This window comes from Corvus moneduloides, chromosome 3 (assembly GCF_009650955.1).
Source record: "Corvus moneduloides isolate bCorMon1 chromosome 3, bCorMon1.pri, whole genome shotgun sequence".
Taxonomy (NCBI): domain Eukaryota; kingdom Metazoa; phylum Chordata; class Aves; order Passeriformes; family Corvidae; genus Corvus; species Corvus moneduloides.
The window spans coordinates 244,230-260,502 of record NC_045478.1 but is presented as its reverse complement, the minus strand read 5'-3'; the positions used below and the strand labels follow the sequence as shown (position 1 = coordinate 260,502).

General features: G+C 63.7%; 2 protein-coding genes, 1 non-coding gene and 1 pseudogene across 8 annotated transcripts; 1 reads left to right on the top strand and 3 right to left on the bottom strand.

Moving 5' to 3' along the window:
- Nucleotides 1–71: 71 nt before the first annotated feature.
- Nucleotides 72–9,467, bottom strand: GTF3C2 (general transcription factor IIIC subunit 2). Of its 4 annotated transcripts, XM_032104071.1 has the most exons (18): nt 9,285–9,466; nt 8,827–9,142; nt 7,685–8,000; nt 7,175–7,269; nt 6,795–6,872; nt 6,412–6,510; nt 5,927–6,154; nt 5,593–5,704; nt 5,390–5,507; nt 3,624–3,655; nt 3,291–3,420; nt 2,639–2,783; nt 2,222–2,383; nt 1,691–1,778; nt 1,427–1,555; nt 1,136–1,267; nt 829–936; nt 72–714 (listed from the first exon to the last, which is right to left on the bottom strand). In XM_032104071.1, the coding sequence occupies exons 1-18, from the start codon at nt 9,415–9,417 to the stop codon at nt 508–510; spliced, it is 2,628 nt and encodes an 875-aa protein (XP_031959962.1). In that variant the 5' UTR covers nt 9,418–9,466; the 3' UTR covers nt 72–507. The 4 variants fall into 4 exon arrangements, with proteins under 4 accessions (XP_031959962.1, XP_031959963.1, XP_031959964.1 ...); XM_032104072.1 differs by lacking the exon at nt 6,412–6,510; XM_032104073.1 differs by lacking the exons at nt 72–714; nt 829–936 and having other exon boundaries at nt 1,145–1,235; nt 9,285–9,467.
- Nucleotides 9,468–9,764: 297 nt separating this feature from the next.
- Nucleotides 9,765–9,928, top strand: LOC116442308. The gene has a single exon (XR_004239502.1). It is a non-coding gene; the product is annotated as a U1 spliceosomal RNA (small nuclear RNA).
- Nucleotides 9,929–10,968: 1,040 nt separating this feature from the next.
- Nucleotides 10,969–11,122, bottom strand: LOC116442315 (annotated as a pseudogene).
- A 634-nt stretch (nt 11,123–11,756) lies between these two features.
- EIF2B4 (eukaryotic translation initiation factor 2B subunit delta) lies at nt 11,757–16,239 on the bottom strand. 3 transcript variants are annotated; one of them, XM_032104077.1, is made up of 14 exons: nt 16,135–16,239; nt 16,019–16,062; nt 15,806–15,944; nt 15,303–15,509; nt 15,018–15,100; nt 14,750–14,841; nt 14,279–14,393; nt 14,088–14,186; nt 13,895–13,971; nt 13,614–13,716; nt 13,291–13,418; nt 12,479–12,659; nt 12,221–12,401; nt 11,757–11,998 (listed from the first exon to the last, which is right to left on the bottom strand). In XM_032104077.1, exons 1-14 carry the CDS (start codon nt 16,148–16,150, stop codon nt 11,799–11,801), a joined length of 1,665 nt encoding a protein of 554 aa, XP_031959968.1. In that variant the 5' UTR covers nt 16,151–16,239; the 3' UTR covers nt 11,757–11,798. The 3 variants fall into 3 exon arrangements, with proteins under 3 accessions (XP_031959968.1, XP_031959967.1, XP_031959969.1); XM_032104076.1 differs by having other exon boundaries at nt 15,303–15,512; nt 16,135–16,237; XM_032104078.1 differs by lacking the exon at nt 14,088–14,186 and having other exon boundaries at nt 15,303–15,512; nt 16,135–16,233.
- Between the last annotated feature and the right edge of the window lie 34 nt (nt 16,240–16,273).

Genomic DNA, 16,273 nt, shown 5'->3' with positions numbered 1-16,273 from the left:
GAGTTGGGAGTGGACCCCTACAGCCACAGCTACCAGCCACGCCCGCCCTGGCGCTGGCACTACCACAGCCATACAAAACCAACCACGTTTATTCTGCACAGCTGAACACAAGCTCAATGTGAGCGACTCCACAGCTCCCGGCCCCCTCCCTGCCCTTTGGCGCACAGTGGGGATGGAGGCGAGCACAAGCACAGCGCCGTGCTGGTGCAGCCCACGGGCACTTCCGCGGGGTCAGAGCCACAGCTCAACCCCGGGACATGTGCAGGTCCCACCACCCCTGCCCAGCTCAGACCAAACAGTGCAGACAGATCCTTTCAGGCCCCGAGGATGAGGACAAGTGTTCAGAGCATCCCAGGGAATGGCTGGGAGCAGCTGTCCCTCCTGCAGCAGACACCCATCGGGAAAGCAGCACTGAGAGGGGCTGCAGCACCTGGACAGCATAGCTGGCCCCAGCCCCAGGCCCTGCCCAGGGTGAGCATATGGCAGCAGCACGAGGGACTGACACTCCTACTCCGCTGGCAGCAGGGAACCCTCGGGGGGGCCAGGGCTGCTGGATGTATCCCCATAGAGGAAGCTGAAGCGGGCCCGGCACTCTGGGAGCAGCTGGTGGCCCACGCTGGAGGCCAGCCCTGCCAGGCAGTGTACCCGCACAATGCCTGCCTGCCCGCCCGACACCAGCCACCCCTGTGAGTCCAGGTTGGGGCTGAAGCGCACCTGTGGGAAAAGAGGGGTTCGTAAGGGAGGGATCTGCGACGCTGGGACTCCGGCCCCCAAAGCAGAACCATCTGCGTGCAGGGCTGGGGCTAAGGCTCAGCCTGGCCCCCTCACCTTATGCAGGGCCTCCAGCTGCAGGCGGTCAAGGCTCAGTTCTGCCTTCAGCTCCTGCATGTGCATCCGGCGCATGGGCTCCCGGCTCGGGAAGTTCTGGAAGCTGCGCTGGAAAGTGGTGGCAGCACCTTGGGCTGTGGGCCCGAGGCAGGAGCATTGCATGCACCATGACCTCAGCTCTGCCGGACGGAAGGGGCTGCCCCAATGCCCCAGCAACATCTCCTGGCCCTGCCATCCCCACCACCAGCCACAGCCCCACAAGTCCTGCTCATGGGTTGGACCCTGGCTGCCCCCTGCCCTCTCCTACCAGGTCCGTGTCCTGGAATCGGATGTAGCTCCTGGCTATCATCTCACTGTAGCGATGGGTCCTGGGCAGCGCCTGCTCGGTGCCCTCAGGCCCATCAGGGCTGCAGGGTAGAAGGTCAGCTTTGTACACTGGCTGCGGGTGAGAGGGGGCTCAGGGTAGGGCGGAAAGAGATACAGGAACCACCAGGGACCAGTGGGAAAGGAGGCCAGGACACTTATCCCATGGTCTCCCTCCCCACCCCTACTGGCCCTGTGTGCTGGGCTGTGCCACCCGAGCACAATGGTTGCTTACAAATCTGCGGTCCGAGGAGCGCTTGACATTGAGGGGGTTGACAGCCAGGTCAGGGAGCACCGCTGCCACCAGCTCGCCAGTGATGTCACCCGCAGCTACTGTGTTCAGCCAGTCCGAGCCAGAGATGCTCTGCAGGGACAGAGGGCTGGAGGGCACAGGGTCCCCACCACCCCCAGCCAGGCAGCGTCACCCCACCCGCAAGCCTGGGCCCCAGCTGGTGCTGACCTGCCCCCTGGGACAGAATGGCCCTGCACTGGCCCTTACCCACACGGTGCCCTTGCGAGGGGCCACAAAATAGGCCTTGAATCCCAGGTACCCGGCATCGATGTAGTGGATCCCGCAGAGCCCATACCTGTGGTGGAAGGGATGGAATGAGGCATGGGATGCCTGACTCTGTGCCGTCACCAGGATTGTGAGAGCCAGGCACAGCCCACCTCCCCCCAGAACCAGCCCAGGGTGGTGAGGGGGCTGTTCTTGCTCTCGCAGGATGTCACAGAGTCAAAGCTGCTCAAGGCAGCTCCCAGAAGCCAAGAACTCACTGAGACCCCAAACCTCAAACCCGCAGCACCCCTGTTGCCCAGTCCAGGGGTAGGCCATCCCCTGGCCCACCCTGCCTCTGCTGCAGGATGGCATGGCAGGGGGGAATATCACACTGTGATGCTGCGGTGTGACCCAAAACAAGCAGAGCTTGCCCTTGCCATGGCACAGCTGGACAGTCCCAGGGAGGGGGAAGCCAGAGGGGCCCCTGGGAAGCTGGACCAGGCCCCGGCAGCAGGACTGGCCCCCAGCACTCACGAGGCGTAGCAGTTGTCCTGGGCCACAGTGATGCCATTGTAGGGCAGCAGCCAGGCCACCTCAGTGCTCAGGAACCGCTTGATGCTGTTGATGGGCTCGTAGAGCCGCCGCAGGTCCCAGAACTTGATCTTGCGATCGCTGCCTACCGTGACCAGGAAGTTGCTGAGAACCAGGAGAAAGGCAGTACTGAGAGCCCAGCATGGAGCTGTGCCCTGCCCTGCCACGGGGAGCAAGTGGCTCCAGTCCTGCAGTGGCTCAACTGCCCTCACCGTGGAAAGCCCAACCCAACCTCCCCAGTGCTGCAGAGAACCAGGTGCCAATGACACCATAGCCTCCCGAGCCCTTCTTGACAAAGGAGCTTCTCCTGCAGGAGGGAGCCCCTCTCCTGGCAGTACCTGTGCCTGCTCCTGCCCTTACCTGTCAGCCTTGCACCACTCAATGCTCCGGACTGCGTGGTCATGGGCTAGAAAGCACCGGAAAGGGTAGAGCTTGAGGGAGGCGTCAGGCTGCTGCACGCACTGCAGCAGGGATTTGGTGAGCAGGTTCCACACTGCCACGGTGCCTGTGGAGAGACTTGTGTCCATGAGGCACTGCCAGTGGCACAGGTGCTTCACCGGGGACCAGCAGCAGCACAGGCAGGGCTGCAGGAGCTGCAGAACACAGCAGCCAAGCTGGAGCTGGGGCTGAGAGTGGGACAGGACGGTGGCAGGACACAGCAGCAGCACAGGCTGGGACATGGTGGCCAGGCTGGAGCTGGGGCTCCAAGCAGACAGCATGGTAGCAGGTGCTGGCAACACAGCACAGAGCTGTGGATCACTGGAAGCCTAGCAGAAAATTCCATCCAGGCAAGTTCAACAGATGTGGATAAGGCCAGAGCCACAGACAGGGACAACCAGTGACCAGCCTGGAGGTACACGAGAATGACAACAGCCAGCCCAGAGAAGCCTTCCCCTGACCCAGGGATGGGCAGAGGTTCCAGCATCAGCTGAGGCTGAGAACAAGGCTCCAGTGTCTCTGCCAGGGTGAGGGCTGCTCCCTGAGTGCTGCTGCAGGGCACAGGAGGACTCACCATCATAAAACCCTGCTGCCAGGTGATGGTGGGGCTTGGAAGGCATCCAGGAGAGACTGAAGCACTGCCCACACTCAGATGCATTACCTGCCTGGATGGAGCCCACCTGAAGTGTGGCGATGCACTGCACCTGGGGGCCAAGGGAGAGCCCTCGGTCACAACCCCGCACTGGTGCCATCCATGCCCCAAGAGCGGGATGCCTGGGGTGGGAGCACGACACTGCTCTGCCCCTCCAACACTCTGCAGGTGCCTTGGCTCCCCAGGCTCTGCACCGGTTGAGGGGCTCGGCGGGTGCCAGCCCTGACAGGGATCACCATGGCAGGGGACACTGACCTTGCAGATAAGGTGCTTGTGGAGGGACCCATCTAGAAGAGAGCAGAAGGGGATCAGGGCAGGCATTGGCTGTCCTCGGAGCTCCCTGCCTGGAGCCTAGATTGCAGCTCCTCACGGCCCTGGCCAGGGCACCCGGTCCCTGTCCTGCTGTCCCCCCAGAGCAGTGTCCCCAGCACAGCAGGGACTGAAGCATGTGGAGGAGCAAACTGGCAGCAGCAGGACCCCCAGGAGCCAGGCCTGCCTGTGTGTTGGAGGAAGCAGCCCCTGAAATGTGCCATAGGCAGAGATGATGTGCTCCTGCCCCATCACAGCTGGCACCAAAATCAAGGTAACGCAGTGACACATGGGCCAGACCTAACTGTGACCACTCCAGGAAGGGAAAGAGCAGGCTGGGGAGGGCAGGCTGCAGAGACCTGGCACCCAACAGCTCAGGGTAGAATGCCCACAGGACCACCACGCACCAGCTCTGTCTACCTGAGAATCCCCTCCCACCAGCAACACCCAACGTGAGCGCTGTGGGGACCCCGTCCCACATCCCTTGGGCCTGGGGTCCCTAACCCCTGGGGGGGCTGTCCTCTCCATCACAGCCTGGAGCGTGGCAGCCATGGGCCATATGGAGGAGTTGTGCCTCTTCCCTGGCACAGCTGTGACAGCTGGGATGAGGCATGGAGACCAGCCCCAGCTCTGCCAGGCAGGAACACAGGGATGCAAGTCCCCAGTGCCCCAGGGCAGCCAGCACAGCCATGCCAGTTTGGGAGCTCCCAGCAGGGCCTGTCACCAGAGCCCGGCACTGATCCTGTGGCTGGGAACCAGTGCTCCAGCCCAGCTGTGAGGTGCAGTGACCGTACGAGCAGCTGCAGCCAATGATGTGCCGGGCTTGTCACTGGCAGGAGCTGGGTGGGCCCCCCATCACACAGTGCCACGTGGGGGCTGCGGCAGCAGCCCAGACACCCGCAGCCAACACAGGCGCAGCCAACACAGGCACAGCCAACGTGCTGGCGGGGCTGGGAGCCCATTTCCCACTGTCAGCATGAAAGCGCAGGCTGTCGGCCACGGCTGAGTGCCCACCGCCAGCACGCACCAGCCATCAATCCCGCTCAGCTCCGGCACAGTCTATTACAGGCACCATTAGCCTGAGCTGGCCCAGAGCTCCCTGTCTTGCCCTGACACACGGCTCGGCCAGGCTGGAGTGAGCAGCTCTGGCAGCAGGAGATGGGGAATGGCTGGGGACAAGCTTTGTGGCTGCACCACACCCTGCCCCCACTATGGCTACAGTGATGCTGCTGTGAGTCTCCTCCCAGTGCCCAGCTTTGGGGGGCTGCCCAGGAGCTACATCCCAGCCAGGGGGCTGCAGTGTCCCTGAGATGGAACCAAAGCAGCCTCACAGGCTGAGGGCAAGGCTGGAGCTCTTCCCCACTGGAATTCCATGATGGAATTGTGGAAGCCATTGGACGTGGGGCCTCAGCACTGGGGCTTGGATCTCTGGGCACAAGAGTACTCACAGCAGGCCCCCAACAAGCAGCCTCAGATCCCACACTATACCTGTGGCAGATGCCAGGCTGGGGCAGCAGGGTTCCAATCCTGGGGATCAGGTGGGCTCACCTCCCCACCATGCAGCTCCCAGGCTGGAGCACAGTCCTGCTGGCAGCTCCCCAGCACAGCAGGCTCCTGTGGGCAGAGGTGCCCAGCCTGGGGCTTGCAGCCCCACCCTGGCACGGCAGGAGGAGGGCCAGGACGCCCCTGCTTGGTGGTGTGGCTCTTCCTACCTTTTACCTGGGTTGTCTTGGCATGGTGCAGGGCCCCAGGGTGCGGCAGCGCATACACCACCACCCTGCCGTCGGAGAAGGCGGCAGCCAGCAGACCCAGCCGGCTCATCTGTGGGTGCTGGGGATGGACAGATGGGCTCAGACATGGGGTCACCCCTCCGGACCCTTGGGGAACCCAAGGGCAGCCCCTGAGCAGCACTCACCGTCCGGGCTGTGGTGGGTGGCTCCCAGGCACCACTGGGGCAGAACTTCATGTCCCACACACAGCCGTAGTCAGCAGCGATGGCATAGGCCAGCCTGGCTTTGTTGGGAGAGCTGTGGGCATGTTCGGCCATGAGGAACATGGCAGCTGGTGCCCAGCAGCTCCAATACACACCAGTGTACACCACCAGCAGAGCTGGCCACCAACACAGCCTCCTTGGGGTTCAGGCTGTGGCTGGTGGCTCTGGGAAAGTCCAAGTCTCACCACCCACTCAGCCACAGAGGGACAAAAGATCTGGGCAGGCCCCAGCCCCAGCCCCAGGCCTGGCCACTCACCCTGGCTCCGTCTGCAGCACACCCAGGCCCCAGAGCTGCAGGAGTGCAGGGCCTGAGTGAAGCCCAGACACACTGTGCGTCTCCTCCATGCTCCTGTGGCAGGACACGGCCACATACTGCGGGGCTGCAGAGCCCTCTGGGGTTGGGCACCACTCCATCGCCCACACTGGGCCACCCACGAAGAAGGAGACATCCAGGCGCTCTGGGTGGGGCTGCAGAGAGCTGAACCTGTTGGGGGGAGGGGGGTGAGGGCTTCTGCAGAGCTGGGGCAGGGGCTGGTGGGACCCCAGGGCACAGTATGGGCTGGCTGCCCAACTCATGGATGCAACCCTGGGGGTAACCACTGGTCCCAGACAGGCCTGAGGACACCCTGACAACCACTGTCCTGCTGGGCCTCGGGACAACCTGACAGCCACTGCCACGACAGGCAGGGCACAGCCTGACAGCCAACACCCTGCTGGGCCTGGGGACACCCCATCACACACCTGTTTAACCTGTACAAGGCACCATCGTCCTTGATGCCTTCACGCTGAATGGAGAAGAGGGGAGACTTCTCCTCTGCCGGCAGGTACGGGGCAGCCTCGCTGTGCAGGCAGAAGGTGAGAGGAGGTCTCCCCACCCCTCACCCAATCACCCCAGCACAGCCCCATGCCCCAGCACCATCCCAGCCTCCACACGGCCTGACAGGCCCTGCTGCTGGCCACGTGGCTCCACAGCCAAACCCAAGAGACTCCCAAAGCCCACTGCAGACACATAAAGGGGTGTGGGAGCACAGCCCCCCCATGCCCTTGCTCACCCCAGACACTGCTCACCCCAGAAACTGCCCCACGTTTTCTCTGGGTCTGCTCCCTCCCTGGTCCCATGGTACCTGTCAGAGAGACACATCCATCTGTGTGCCACCGGGATCCAGTCAGGGAACTCCCACTGCGAGTGCTTCTGCTCCCGCCTGCAGTGCATGCCAAATCTCAGCCATGGCCCTGCACCTGGCACGTCCAGCATCCCCTCCTCACATCCCCTCCCCACATCCCCTCCCATGGCATGAGCAGCACCCTGTACCCGCATCCTGTGGCACAGCCTCCCCTTCTGCAGCACAGCCCCTGCCCTTTGCAACCCCCCCGACCCAACTGTGCCCCATCCCAGCGGAATATCGACATTCCCTTGTATCTGTGCCAGTGATGCTACCAGGACACATACACTCACTGCTCCCTGTAGCCCCCTGACCCTCGAGCACCCCAAGCCCCCACTCACAGGCTGCAGGTAAGGCTGGAGCTCTTCTCCACTGGGGCCATGATGGAGTTGTGGAAGCCATTGGGAGCGAGGCCTCGGCACTGGGGCTTGGATCTCTGGGCACAAGAGCAGACTCAGAGCAAGCCCTGAGCCCTAGGGGACTCACCTGTCCCAAAGGGAACCACCACAGCTCCCGAGAACAGAGCTCTCCCCAGCCACTATCAACATACCACATTGGGCTAAAGACATACAGCCCCACTATGGGAACTTCCAGGAGGCCAGGACCCCTTCAGGACCTGCCTCTACCTCCCACTGCTCCGGCAGGAGCACAGGCCCTGCTTCTCTCCCAGAAGACCTGTCCCTGCTCCCATCTCCACTGGCTCTCACCCAGAGCTGCCTCCGGCCCTGTGCCACCCCCATCCCAGTTGTCCTGCCCTGGCAGCAGGGACACTGTGGGACAGCGGAAGCATCTGCAGCTGTTGGTGCTGGGACACAGGCAAGAAGGGGCCCAGGCAGAGCCCCTGCCCTCACCCCTGTGGCCGCTGTCCTCCCGCTGTGCCCTCGAGGTGCCTCCAGCTCTGGCTCTGACGCCTCACTGAGCAGGGTATCGCTGCCCTCCTCCTCCTCCTCCTCCTCCTCCTCTTCTGCCTGCAGCACCTCCTGCGAGGGCACGAAGTCAGCGTCTCGTGTGGGGTCATCGCTGTCTGTGTCCTCCTCCTTCCTCCTCCGGCTCCGGCGCTTCCTCTGGACATGCTCAGGCTCCAGCTCCGGTGCCCCCTCGGCTGGAGCAGGGGGCTGGCATGCGGACATCAGCTCCTCGGCCAGCTCCTGCAGGTACAGCAAGGCCCTGGGACACCAGAGCGGAGCCTGGAGGTGAGTGGCAGGATGACACAGGGGTGGGCCAGCCTCCCTCCCTCCAAGACTCGGTGGATGCACCCTCCAGCCCATGGTCTGGGCAGTGGATCTGCTCCAGCTGTGCCAGAGGCCCTGAGCACATAGCTTCCCCCCCACCCCAAACTCCCTGGAGCTTGCCCTGCTACCACCAATAAGCTCCTCCTGCTCTGTCAGGAACCAAGGGAATTCCTCCTGCCGTGGGCAGCTGCTGCCCCCTGCCTGGGCCTCCTGGATCCAAACACATTCCCTAAATTGGGAAAGGATTGGTCTGTGAAGACTCAGTACATCCCACCAACATGGGACAAAGTCCTACAGGAAAGACACTGAGACTCTCTGGGGAGACAGAGCTCATGGAATCAGGGAATGGTTTGGGTTGAAAGACACTTTAAAGCTCATCCAGTTCCAACCCCCTGCCATGGGCAGGGACACCTTCCACTAGACCAGGGTGCTCCAAGGCCCATCCAACCTGGCCTTGGACACTGCCAGGGACGGGGAACCACAGCTTCTCTGGGCAGCCTGTGCCAGGGCCTCCCCACCGTCAGAGGGGAGGATTCCTTCCCAATATCCCATCTAACTCTGGCAGTGGGAAGACATTCCCCTGTGTTCTGTCCCTACAGGCCCTTGTCCAAAGGCCCTCTCCAGCTTTTTTGGTGCCCCTTTAGGCACCAGAAGAGGCTCTAAGGTCTCCCTGCAGCCTTTTCCAGGCTGAACATTCCCAGCGCTCCCACGTGTCTCTAGAGCACAGGTGCCCCCAGGCTCCGAGTGTCACCATCACTTACACTTTGGCCGCCTTCCTCTTGGGCCGCCCGCCCCGAGGAGTCTCAAGGCCGTCCCCCTCCTCGCTGCTCCCCAGCACCTTTTGCATCCGGATGGGCTCCGGGGCCTGGGACAGCTCCAACAGCAACACCTCGGCCTTGCCCTTCCTGCCGCGCTTCCCGGCAGCCCTCGGGGATGGCACCGCCCCGTTCGCGGAGCTCTCGCCGCGCCCCTCCACCGCCCCGCCGGGACTGACTTGGGGCCGCACAGGTTTTTTTGGGGACTTGGCAGCTTCTCTTTCATCCTCGCAGTCCAGATCTCCCGCCGGCAGCTCTTCCCCTGCCCCAAAACACCGGAATTAGCACCAGAACGCAGCAAGACCCCTTGGCATGACTCGGTGTCCCGCAGCACCGGGTACGGTGGCACCCCCTCGTACCCTGGGGAGCACCCCCGCCTCGCCCAGTCCACCCCCGGTACATACGGAGTACTCTCTGTTCACCCTCCCGCTCCCCACTACGGCTCCGACTCCGCCCAGCAGAACCCGATCGTCGTCCCGGCCGCTCCCGGAGACTCCGTTCCCGGCACGGCGGCCCGCGGGCGGCGCTCGACGCCATCGGGGGCTCGCGGAGCCGCCGCCCCGCTGCGGGCCGCGCCACCAGCCGGAACCGGAACCAGGGCTGGCCCGAACGATGACGCCACAAGGACGCGACGAGTGTGGGCGGGCCATGAGCCGGGCTAACGGGGCGTGTGCATGCAAATGAGGCAGCGCCGCGCGGCATGCCGGGACACAGCCCGCGCACGGGCGCCGCTGCCCTCGCGCGTCCGCGGGCGCTGCGCGGGCCGGGCCGTGCGGGCCGCGGCGCAGCGCGGGGCCGGTTCGGGGCGGGGCTGGTGTCGGGGTGGCCGTGTGCTGTGGGGGCGTGCGGCGGGCGGGGCGTGCGGGCGGCGGGGTTGGTATCTCATACTTACCTGGCAGGGGAGACACCATGATCAGGCAGGTGGTTTTCCCAGGGCGAGGCTCATCCCTTGCACTCCGGGTGTGCTGACCCCTGCGATTTCCCCAAATGCGGGAAACTCGACTGCATAATTTGTGGTAGTGGGGGACTGCGTTCGCGCTCTCCCCTGGTTTGGGGGTTTAACGATAGATGTTGCAGAATTAAGCTGTGAGGTATCCATGGCTGTACCTTCCCTACCGTAGCACCATCCTACGTCGAGCGGAGCGGACCCTCAGACCAGGGTGGTCGCGGGCATTGCTGGCGCTGAGGATGAGAGCACAATGGACAGCCCGGCGCTGCATCGAGGATGGGGCGAGGGACGCGGGAGCTGTGGGATCTGGGAGCGCGGGTGTAGGGGGCGATCCGCGAGGCGTCCGGGATTCTCCAGCGGGGCGGTAGAGCAGCGAGGGCAGTCCGGTCGTGCTCTTGGTGCGCAGTTCGAGAATAGCAAGGGGTTCAGGAGCATCTCGGGGCGGTCTCTCCGAACAGGCGCTGCCGGTGCCCGGGAGACATATCCCCGTTCCCTGCAGTAGCTGGCCAGTGGATCCCTAAAGGGGGCCTCTGGACTGCTGTGTTTTAAGCCGGGGTGATTCCGGCCTGTCCCAGGCCATGTCTGCAGGAGCAGGGAAACGCCCCGGTGGAATGGGTAATCGCTGAGCAAGGGGCCCGGGGAGATGCCGGCCCCGCTCGGTGAGCACTGTCCGGGTCACACCCGGTCGAGTCCGTGAGTTCAGCCGGACTTCCAGAGCGTGGGAATTTGACGCATCCCGAGTCGGACAAAGTCTCTGCCCCCGTCCGTCCCTCCCGTGAGGTCGGTGTGCGGGCCGGGACCCTAACCCGAGTCTTGCCGTCCCACCGCAGTCCGAGCGCGCAGTCGGGCCGGAGGCGCTTCTCGGCCCTCGGGCTGGAGCCGGGAGAGGCCAGGCTGGGCCCCTTCCGCACGTGGGAGATGGGGCCGGGACCGGGCGCCGAGGCCGCCTGGAGTCGGGCTAGCAACACTGCTGCCGCGCCTGCAGCCGATCCTGGCAAGCGATAGCACATCAGTGCGGGAAGAAAGTGGAGAAAGATGGTTTCAGGAATATCGGCTGCAATTGGGAATAACGAGAAACAACACACGCACACTACCTGCAGCTAAGCCTGACAACAACTCCTCCTCCAAACAACGAAATCAGGGAGAACGCGAACACAATCTCCCCTACCATAAATGATGCAGCCGAGCTCACTGCATTTGGGGATGCCGCAGGGGTCGGCACAGCCGGAGTGCAGGAAACCACCCCCGACCCGGGGCAGCCTGGCAGCAGTTTCTCCCCTGCGCGGTAGGTGCGCGACTGCGGCTCCCGCACGGCCCCGCTCCGCGACGGCAGCGGCGCCTCCGCGCGGGCTGTGTCCCGGCATGCCGCGCGGCGCCGCCTCATTTGCATGGACGCGCCCCCTGAGGGCTCTGCCGAACCCCACCCCTGCCTCAGCAGAGCGGCTGGGAAGGCGGCGGTGTGATTTGCATGGCCCCGCCCCCTCGCGGCAGGCCCCGCCCCCGCCGGCCCGGGAGCCACGCGCGGGTCCCGCTCGGGCCGTGGGGCAGCACCGGCCGCGCATGCCCGCGGCCCCAGCGCCCCGGGCACCGCGTACCGCCCGGCCGGGCCCCGGGGAAGGGCCCTCTCCGCGGCTGGTGCCAGAGGCCACGGCCAGAGGGACCCGGGCTGTCCCCCACCATCGCAGCTCGGGGGTCTTGCTAGAAGCACCGCCCGAGTGTCACCGAATCTCCGAGGAGGGTAAGCCAGAGGCCATCACCACACTGTCACCGTTTTCCCAGAGGAGGGGCCTAGGGACAGGGAAGACCCGTCCTTGCTGCAGCCTGGAGTGGGAGGAGAGGCCCCAGCGAAGGTGCAGAGCTGTGCCAGTGGTGACATGGATGACATGAGTGCCATGGCTCTGCCGCACCACAGATGGCACACACAGAGTACTGGGGGCCTGGTTTATTAGCGTCCATGCAGCTGCCCTGACTATTGATCCACATTCTTAACACGCAGGACCACAGGCACTGAGGTGCATGGGATCATGCCCAAGTCTGTGATGACCAAATCCACCAGGTCTGGGGGCGTCACATCATAGACCAGGTTGAGAAGGCGTAGGGACTTGTTCTCTGCCCAGCCCCCAAGCTGGGCCTGGCCCTTCCGGAGCACAATCAGGTCATCAGGGTCATCTGCAGAGAGCGGAGAAGCCATCAGAATCAGGAGGAGGGACAGCACCTCTCCACCCTGCCCCTGGAGCAGCACACACCACCACCGCCTGCTAGGTGCCTCTGCCTGCAAGTGGTGGCCCCTTGCCCAGGAAGAGGGATGGCAGGGCAGAGCAGCCTGTCAGGGTCCACAGCAGGGAGTGGAAGAGAAGGGCCCAGGTGGGAGGAAGGGGACAGAAGCCATACCCAGCTCATTGGAGACAAAAGAATCTGTCTGCACCCGCTCGCAGAACTTGTAGGTCTCGCAGCAGACCAGGACGGGCACGTTGTAGGCCTTGGAGACCAGTGCGATCTGCGATGTCCCCACCCGGGACATGACAGAGCCATTGGCCAGGAGTGCATGGGCTCCCAGCAGCACTTTGGACACCTGTCAGAGAAGCACAGGGATCTGTCAGCACCTTCAATCACACTGCAACCTCCCTCGCCCTCGGCACAGCCCCTCACCTCAGGCAACACATAGGAGATGGCGTTGATCATCACGTAGGTGCAGTGGATGCCCTTCCGTACCAGGCGGCGCAGCGTCTCCCGCCCCTCCAGGCGTGGCCGGCTGTCCACCACGATCACGCGGAACGCGCGGCCCTTCTTGGCATGGGCGTCGCACAGTGTGCGGTTCACCAGGGAGGAGCTGATGGGCGCCAGTCAGGAGCTGCCCTGTCCCATCAGACCAGGCTCCCGCCTGGCCACGATATCCACCCTCATCCTCATGAGTGCTGCCCCTTCCAGGACCCTCCTGCCATGATGGCTCCCAGGGCCTGTCTCCCTGTCTCTGCACAAGGAAGCACCCCTGGGAAAGGTGATGGATGTCTCAGCTCTCCCTGGAAGCAGCACTGACCACCACAAGGGACTCTGCCACTCCACACCCTCTCCCAGTTTCCCTCTCACAACACTCCAGGCCTGCATTGGCCTCCTGCCCCTGCTCCTTCCTCTGCCTAGGATACATATCATATCTGGACTCTTGCTTCAGCAATCTCTGGTTCTTTTCCCCACCTCTACTTCCTGGGACACAAACTTCCATATTTTTGCTTCCCAACATGTGACTTTGTTGCAGTTTGCTTAAAATCCAGTGAACAACCCTGGCTGTTCTGTAAGTGCCCTGGGTGAAGGGAGCTGTGACTCTGGGGTTCTTGGAACCCAACTTCAGACATACCAGGTAGGACAGTGCTGCACCCTGTGCAGGACCATCACAGCCTCACCCCCCATGCTGTTCCATTCCCCCCTCCTACCCGCTGGATCGGCTGCCTGTGCTCTGTGCTCACCATCCATATACCAGTATCACGTCATGGTCATTGATCTTCTCAAAGGCAGACCTTGAGATGGCCTCAGCTGCCAGGACAATCTTCTCTCGCAGGTATTTGTCGATCATGTCCTGGAGCTTCTCCTTTGCCTGGGGACAGACAGACATCACATACAGACTTTCTTGCTCTCTGCAACTCCCTGATTTGAGCCAGGTGGGGATCAGACTCTTTCCCTTGGTAACAAGCTTTCAACTCCACTGCAGCACTGTTCCCAGTCCGTATCCCATCCCTGCTCAGCTCCTTCACCCAGGGCCTGGAGCCTGCTACTCAGCAAGGCCACTCACCTCCTCCTCTCTCAGGGTGTCAGGCAGGCATGATATCTCCTTCTTGAGGAACTTGATGGCGTTGCCCATGCTGGCTGAGAGTGGCCGGCACTGGTTGAGGAAACTGCAGAAGGAATGGACTTAGCTCCAAAGAAGCCTGGAGGGCCAAGACAGGGAGAGGGAGGGTGGGCAGGAAGGCAGAACCCTGGGAAAGTCAGCCAAAGTTTGGACCCACAGACATGAACAACAGACCACACTCTGTGGAGCTTTGGGCCCTCTGCTCTGACATTGGGAACCCTCACCTGATATGCGGCTTCAGCTTGGCCACCAAGTCTCGTGACAGCTCCTCATTGGGGGGAGTGGAGTAATCCCGGATCAGCTGAGACAAGTAGAAAGGGAGTATGACCTCAGGGCACCTCACGGTAGGGTATGCAAGCACCCTGCCTGACAGGCTGCAGTCGAGATACACATGTCCTGCACAGCTTGACACACTGCCTGGAGGGGCCAAGGGTGCTCCAAGGACTCAAAACAGCAGTGGCAGTGCCAGAAAAGGACCCCACCCCGGCATGATCCAAAGGAAGAGGCTGATGATGACTGACCACAGACACAGCCTCAGTAGTCAGGGAACAGGAACACACACCTGCACCCAGCACAATGTCCCTGCTGCCAGGTAGCTGCTCAGGTACCTGTTTGAAGACTTCCAGCAGTGCGATGCAGCGGGCGTTGGAGCCATTGATGATGCCCTGGGAGTACTGGAGGCCGAGGCGTACCACTGCTGGGTGGATCACTGTGGAGGGGATGCTGCAGGGACCAGTGGGAAGGAGCTGTCAGCACCTCTGCAGCCCAAAACACTCAACCCATTGATGAGCCCCAGCCCAACAACCTGAGGGACGTCCCAGGAAGGGAACTGGCGGTAACCTGAGGAGCCAGGCTCACCCCACAGCCCCTTTTTCTGTGGCCCTGCACTCACCTGACAGCAAAGACATTGGGCTGCCCCTACTGTCACTCCCCAAAGCAAGCAAAACGTCCCCCACCACTCCATCAGGTGTATCCCACGTGCAGGACTATGACAACCCTCCTCCAGAGCCATTCTGCAGCCAGGCCAGCCAAAGCAGAGCCCAGCATTGCCAGAGACCTGGGCTGGGGAGGCCTTGTACCTCATCTGCTGTGTCAGTGGCTTCTTCCGGCTGTACTGGTGGAGGTGGGAGAACAGGTTGACCTTGGTGCCATAGTCCTGCCTCAGAGGTACCTGCAGCCGAGTGTTGTGATGGCTCACCCAGTGCTCTGCTCATTCCAGGGCCACCAGTCATACCCAGCACTTGTTCAGGGCATGCAAAGTTTCCCTCTGCCCACCACGGGCCTGCCCAGGCCCTCTGCAGCACAGCTGCCCCGGGTGTGCAGCCTGTCGCCCAGTCCTCCTCCTACCTGCTGCCGCTCCAGCTTCTTGGCCAATTTCCTCTGGGCAGCAGGGTCATCCACCTGCACATGCTCTGGCAGCCGCTTCACCACTGTGAGGACAGCTGAGGTGAGGCCAAGCTGCTTTGGTGCACCCCCAAATTCAGGGAAGGCAGAGCAGGGAGAGGCAGCACCCAGGGACAGGCAGAACCCAGACTGTGGATGCATCACGTGGGCATCCTCTGCCTGCGCCCACCCCAGACCCTTCCATCCCACTCACCCACCCTCTGCACCCCGTGGTGATGACAGCCTTACTGGACTGGGGCTCGGTGGGGCTCTGCCGGAGCTTGGCCGTCGTGGCTGCCTGGCTCAGCTCTGCCTTCCTGGCCTGCTTCTGGGCCCGCTCAGCCTCCTGCTTGGCCCGGCGCTCGGCTCGAAGCTCTGCTTTGCTCTTGCCCCCCGTGGGTTTCTCGCCGTCACCGAGGCCATCAGCCGAGGCAGGGGGGGACGTGGGCTGAACAGCTGCTGCGGGGGAGGAAGGGGGAGTCTGTGCCCAGCCTCGCCGGGAGATGCAGCCCAGCGCGAGGGGCAGCCCGCGGCAGGGAGGTTCCTCTGTGCCCTGGGAGAGGCTCCACACCCTCATCCCCGCGCTACGGCAACGCGGGTGTCCGAGGGCCCGAACTGGGGCACGGAGCGGGGGTACACCCCGGGGTCCCGCCGGAAGATACTCCCGGCTCCGGGCGCTGCCGGCCCGACACACCCGCGGCTCCGGCCCAGCGCTGCCCCGCTCGGGGCTCTGCGGGGACGGCGGCGCTCACCCCGCGGCTGCCCCGGCTCGGGGGGCGCACCCAGCTCCGCGGGCTCGGCCGACGGCCCTTTCTCGTTCCTCTTCTTCTTCTTCTGCTGCTTCTTCTCCTTCCGCAGCTGCAGCTTCTCCTCCCGGGAGAGCTCCGGGGCCTGTGAGCACACACCGTCAGGCGGCCCCGACCCCTCCCCAGCCCCGGCCTCACACCAGCCCCGGCCCCGCTCACCTGCTGTCCCGTCGGCACTGGCGCAGCTCCCTCGGGGTTCTTACCTAGAATGATGGGAGCGTGAGCGGGGCCGGGTCTGGTGGCGGTGCCGGTCCCGTGTCCCGTCCCGCACTCACCCTCCCGCTCCGCCATGGCGCCGCTGGACCCGCCTTCAGCGCCCCCTGCCGGCCGCACAGCTCCGCGGGACCCGCCGTGACGCTCGGGCCCTCTGCCCGACGCGGATGACGTCACTCCCCGGTGCGGGGCCGGTCCCTC